General features: G+C 44.2%; 1 protein-coding gene across 5 annotated transcripts in view; it reads left to right on the plus strand.

The window, feature by feature from the left end:
- spag9b (sperm associated antigen 9b) overlaps positions 1-6,000 on the plus strand; it is a 44,553-nt gene that overhangs the window by 36,929 nt on the left and 1,624 nt on the right. For 4 of the 5 annotated variants that reach the window (XM_078279259.1, XM_078279263.1, XM_078279262.1 and 1 more), the window contains 12 exons: positions 26-197; positions 374-583; positions 1,132-1,288; positions 1,745-1,873; positions 1,977-2,057; positions 2,146-2,213; positions 2,334-2,482; positions 3,212-3,383; positions 3,499-3,612; positions 3,924-4,106; positions 4,526-4,657; positions 4,747-6,000. The exon at positions 4,747-6,000 is cut by the window's right edge and continues 1,624 nt beyond it. In XM_078279259.1, coding sequence (XP_078135385.1) covers positions 26-197; positions 374-583; positions 1,132-1,288; positions 1,745-1,873; positions 1,977-2,057; positions 2,146-2,213; positions 2,334-2,482; positions 3,212-3,383; positions 3,499-3,612; positions 3,924-4,106; positions 4,526-4,657; positions 4,747-4,859 — 1,680 coding nt within the window. In that variant the 3' untranslated portion in view covers positions 4,860-6,000. The remainder of the gene's footprint in view (positions 1-25; positions 198-373; positions 584-1,131; positions 1,289-1,744; positions 1,874-1,976; positions 2,058-2,145; positions 2,214-2,333; positions 2,483-3,211; positions 3,384-3,498; positions 3,613-3,923; positions 4,107-4,525; positions 4,658-4,746) is intronic. The other variant, XM_078279260.1, reaches the window with a different exon arrangement.

Consider the following 6,000-nt stretch of genomic DNA (forward strand, 5'->3'; position numbering starts at 1 on the left):
GCACTTTGTTTGTTGGCTGTTGCAGGAGCAGCAGAAGGAGCTGCGGCAGCAGGATGAGTTGTCGTCGCTGGTTTGGATCTGTACCAGCACCCAGTCCACCACCAAGGCTGTTGTCATTGACGCCAACCAGGCTGGAAACATCCTGGAGAGCTTCTTTGTGTGTAACTCCCACGTCCTCTGCATCGCCAGTGTTCCAGGTCAGCGGATGACTACATGTGCCACTGTTGCTGCAAGTCCACACAGTGGAAGAGAGGGGATTTTTATTACTGACATCTCGTTTTGCATTCAGTGGCCCACAGAGGAACTGCACCGTTTACGAGGGATGTCATGTTTTCTTATTCATGATTTATATATGTATGTTTTTTTTATTCAGGTGCAAGAGAGACAGACTACCCAGCTGGTGAGGAAGTAGCTCCTAACGCTGAGGCAGGACCAGCAGGGGATGGCGGATCACAATCAACCGATAGCATCTCAGCAGGCGGCGATGACGTGCTCGGAGGCATCACTGTTGTTGGCTGTGAAGCTGAGGGAGCGGCAGCTGTTCCTCAGACAGCAGCCAGGCCAGGAGAAGACGGAGACAGTGGTCAGAGATGTTAACTGTTCAATCCCTTTTCCACCTGACATAAGTGTGCATTCTCTGTGATCAGGGCCAGTTATATATCTGTCAGTCAGTCAAAGAAATAACTGTAAATTAATGCCCAAACTGTAACTTTTACCGAGCTCGTAGTATTCAGTGAAGTTAAGAAAGTTGCTAAAACTTCTAGGCCTAAAAGCAGGACCAAAAATGCATCAATCCGTGGATTTTTAGCCAGTTAGGGGAGATTTCCTACTCTGACATGCTTGATAAATACAAGCCCAGACTATGTTTTGGTTAAACAAATATGCATTAATCTGCCTTTGATCATGTGGTCAAATGGAGGAGGAAAAGTAACATAAGGTGATAACTAAAAAAAATTCATTCACAACAATCTGCAGTTTAGCGAGGGAAGGAATAAATCTGTTATCAGTGCACAAATATACTGAACATTCCACCCATCTGGCCCCGGCAGAAATAAAGCTAAAATCTACGCCATAGATATTACCTATACATGTGAGTTGGCCCAGTTTACTAAGAGATGATCCTCTCTACAGAATCCAGACCAGCAGAGGAAGCCACAGAGGCGACAGAGGCCAGTGCAGGGCCTGCTGACCAAAGAGAGAGCCTGAGGGGAGTCTACACTGAGCACGTCTTCACTGATCCACTGGGAGCTCAGCAGAGCGCAGAGGCTCCAGCTAACTACTCTCAGAGGTAACACCAGGACGCCCATTACACAACCCAATGTTATTACAATTCAGTCTGTCCAATAAAACTGTCAGTTTTATCAGCGCAGCCATAAACAATTTTCTGTTTGATCATGAAACCTGTGTGCATATATTGTTTGATGGTAAATTTATTTTTTGCATTAAACCTTTGAGTCAAACTTCCTTGCTGCATCGCTGGATGGCTGCGTGTGTTTCGACCCTGGCCCCCTTACTTATCACCCTCTGCAGAATGGGCCGTAACATTGTCAGGCGTAGAACTAGTGAAAAACCCAAATTTACATCCAGTGCTGCCACTGTCCAATGTTGAAACTGTTTCCCCCGTTGTTTATTGACTGTGTATGGTGACGTCAGATAGGGAATTCTTCACGAGTTGATGTCTAGCCGTAGTAAGTACAATTATACAAACGCAGCCTCTCTAATGCATGCTGACTCTGATGACCAGGGAGAGTGATCTGTTGAAGGATGGTGTGAGTTCAAACCCCAGCGCAGAGGAGCAGGACCTGATGAGAGAAGAGGCTCAGAAAATGAGCAGTGTTCTGCCTACGATGTGGCTGGGGGCACAGAACGGATGGTGAGTCTTACATTTCAGTTGCCCAGCACACTTATGTTTATGGCCAGAATTCAAGAAATCTTGATTGACGATGAAATTATCGCGACAACTTTTGTGATTGTAGTGTGTACGTCCACTCCTCTGTGGCTCAGTGGAAGAAGTGTCTCCATTCTATAAAGCTGAAGGACTCTGTGCTCGGCATAGTGTAAGTACATTCAAATAACCCCAACCTCCGCTTCATTCTCATGTTGCTACTTTTTTTTGAAAGTGTAACGGCGGTTTCTCTCCCACAGGCATGTGAAAGGGCGTGTACTGGTGGGTCTCTCTGATGGCACTTTAGCCATTTTCCACAGAGGAGTGGGTAAGGAAACACAAGCACATGCAAAAAGTTCTTTTAAATTGAACGAGTAATATCTACCTGATGTAGGATTTATCTGCAAGTATAGTACCATGTATCTTGACTTCCTTTTGTTTTTGTCAGATGGCCAATGGGATCTGACCAACTACCATCTGTTAGACCTAGGGAGACCACACTACTCCATCCGCTGCATGACTGTAGTACATGACAAGGTGTGGTGTGGCTACAGGAACAAGATCTATGTGGTGCAGCCCAAAGCCATGAAGATAGAGGTATGATAAGACTTAACCCTCAGTCATTTTTTCTTTTTTAAAGATTATTTTTTGGGCTTTTCCGCCTTTTAATAGACAGGACAGCTAGGGGAGAAAGGGGAGAGAGAGGGGGAAGACATGCAGGAAATCATCACAGGTCGGACTCGAACCCTGAACCACTGCGTCGAGGCATAAACCTCCAAGTATATGTGCGCCTGCTCTACCCACTGAACCAACCCGGCCACAGTCATTTATTTTTAAATTATTTTATTTAGAGTTCTGCACACATATTGCAGTCAACTATTCAATTCAACTTTATTTATAGTATCAAATCATAAGAGTTATCTCGAGACACTTTACAGATAGAGTACGTCTAGACCACACTCTATAATTTACAAAGACCCAACAATTCCAGTAATTCCCATAATTCCCCTAAGAGCAAGCATTTAGTGCAGTGGCAAAAAACGTCCTTATAGGGAGAAACCTGGGCAGACCCAGGCTCTTGGTTCGCGGTGTCTGCCGGTGCCGGTTGGGGGTACTACCAGGGGTACTACCAGCATGGAACACTATAGCATCTAAAAACAATCAAGTATCTGCCTTACTTACTGGTTTTGTTGATCCATTAAGCAAGAAAAGGATTTTGTTCAACTTCTCTTTTCCCCCCACACTTTTATAAAAGTTGCTTCAAATCAGCTTGACAGTGTGTATTTTTGCCCTTAATCTCTCCCGCACATCCTCTGTCCTTTGCAGAAGTCATTTGACGCCCACCCTCGTAAGGAGAGCCAGGTACGTCAGCTGGCCTGGGATGGCGATGGCATCTGGGTGTCCATCAGACTGGACTCCACTCTCAGGCTGTACCACGCTCACACCTTCCAGCACCTTCAGGACGTCGACATCGAGCCCTACGTCAGCAAGATGCTGGGTGGGTTCACTCGTTCTTACAACAAGAGTGAAATGCATGAAACACAAGAGGCACTTGTCAGGGGCCGACAGCCTTTGTTCATTGGCTCCGATTTTGTGCTCTTTTTTTTCATCAGGTACGGGGAAACTAGGTTTCTCATTTGTGAGGATCACAGCTCTCATGGTGTCATGTAATCGTCTGTGGATCGGCACTGGAAATGGAGTCATCATCTCCATCCCTCTGACAGATAGTGAGTTCCGGAGCTAGACTGATATTTGTTTCTCTTTGATTTATTTGTATGGGGCTAAACCTGTGGTGGACACTCCCATTCACACTTGCTGTTACCACCATCACTCCACATTTTGTGGTTCGCTGAAAATACTAGTTGGGATTTAAGTTTTCTGATATTCAGAAAACTAATAATATAATCCTGCAACAAGAATATCGCATTCGTGACACACACAGTGCATTATAAACATCGTCGTGAAGGTGGATTACACAGACTGAGCATTTTGATTGGCTCTCTCTCTCTCTCCCTCTCTCTCCCTTCCATCGTTCCAGCAGCAGCCAACACGGAAACCAATGCAGCAATTAACCAACCAGGAAGTGCAGTTCGTGTCTATGGCGACGACAGCAGTGACAAAGTGACAGCTGGGACATTTGTTCCATACTGCTCCATGGCTCATGCTCAGCTCTGTTTCCATGGTCACAGAGATGCTGTCAAGTTCTTCACCGCTGTCCCAGGTAAACAAACCAGGCTGTTTAACTTTTTTATTTCTATATATTCAAGTGTTATGTCCTAACTCTGCGATCAAACACTTTTGGGTTTTATCAACGATTTTGGACCTACCAAATCTATTGAATATATTATTTTTCTATAAAAAAAAAAGTTGTCCTTATAGTTGCTTCTGCCATACACTTGTAATATATGATGTGATGTTCAAATGAGATGACCCAATCAGCAGGCCTTCTTTCTGTGTATAAAATGTAAGAAACTGTCAGAAACTGACTAAGCTTCTCGTATTATCAAATGCAGATTAAAAACGGATGAGTCAGAGAGCTGAGATCTCATTTCAATACAGTACACAGATAAGGTCTGTACCAGATATACACAATCTGGACTGGTTTGCTGTTATTTACAGTTTGTGGCTCTGCGCTTTCAGGTCATGCCGTTCCATCTGCGTCCTGTGGAGCGGAGGCAGCAGGTGACAAGACGACGGATGCCGCAACTCAGGAAGGAACCAAGTCCATGTTGGTGATGAGTGGAGGAGAAGGCTACATCGACTTTAGGATGGGTGAGTTTGCAACATTTAATGGACAAAAGCATCACTGTAATCACCACAGGAGACCTAGAGACAGTGATGGCCCCTCTGTATGTCTTTAGGTGATGAGAATGGCGTGGAGGACGAGGACCCCCTACTGAAACTGCAGCCCTTGCTGGCTAAAGCCGAGCGCAGCCACCTCATCGTCTGGCAGGTCCTTGCCAGCGAGGACTAAAGTCTGACCCGGGTCCCCTCAGGCCTGATTTGCCTTTTCTCTCAAACCCGCTGCCATGGAGGAGGAGTTCAGGTGGACGACTCCCCTCTACAGACAGGAGTTTAATCAGCACTTATTTCTTCCTCAAACCAGAACAATAACAGTGAAACAAGCAGAAACTCAGTGGTAAACTGGACAGGAGCAGTGTAAACAGATTTAAGCAAATTGCATGTTGTTGTTGTTTTCTCTTATTTGTTCCTTTTAAAACATATTTAATGAATTTGAATTTCAATATGTCCTGTCTTCTTATATTATTTGAGGTAAAGCTGTTATTGGATACAGAACTTTTTTTTCTTTACATTTGCTCAGCAGATACAATGGATTTTCCTCCTGACATTTCCAGCTTCTCTTAACTCAGTTCAGTTGTTGTGCTCATTCTGGATGCTAAATCAGTTGGTCAAACAGAAAATAATCACCTGTGAGCTTCCCTGTTGCCCTTTTTAAAATGTAATACTCATTATGTGTGGGAGAAAACCATGTGAGATTCTTGATGTATCCCAAATCCTCTTTCATGTTTTTTTTAGTTTTTCACCCTTTGAGAACATGGTGGTAGCCCCAGTTTATGCCTCTCATGCGTGCATTTCCATTCCAGTCACAGAGCTAAGCATCCAATATTCTGAAAAGTAAATGAAACCAGCAATTTTCGGATAAAACCCAGAGGGTTGTTTAATAACAATTCCCGCTGTTCGGAAGAGATTCTCAGAATCCTCAAAGGCTATTTTAATGTTTCCGATTCTGGAAATGCCTTCAGAACAGCGGTAAGTGTTGCTAAATGACCTCCTTGGTTTTTAGCGACGCTAGCAGCATGGCTCTCTGGATGGCAGTGTGTGTTGTTCAGTCCATCATGGATGGATTGCCATGAAAATTTGGTGCACAAATTCATGCAAAACTATTGGCATTCCCATCAACCTCATCTGTACTTTGCATTTAGTGGTATTTAGTAAATGTTAGCATGCTAACACGCTAAACCAAGATGGTAAACGTTGCCATTGTCAGTGTGAGCACGTTAGCATGCTGATATTAGCACTCAGCACAAAGCAACACTGTGCCAAAGTACAGCCTCACAGACTTAAGTCTTCATAAATCGCTGTGTAATAATTTT

Source organism: Sander vitreus, chromosome 21 (genome assembly GCF_031162955.1).
Source record: "Sander vitreus isolate 19-12246 chromosome 21, sanVit1, whole genome shotgun sequence".
Taxonomy (NCBI): domain Eukaryota; kingdom Metazoa; phylum Chordata; class Actinopteri; order Perciformes; family Percidae; genus Sander; species Sander vitreus.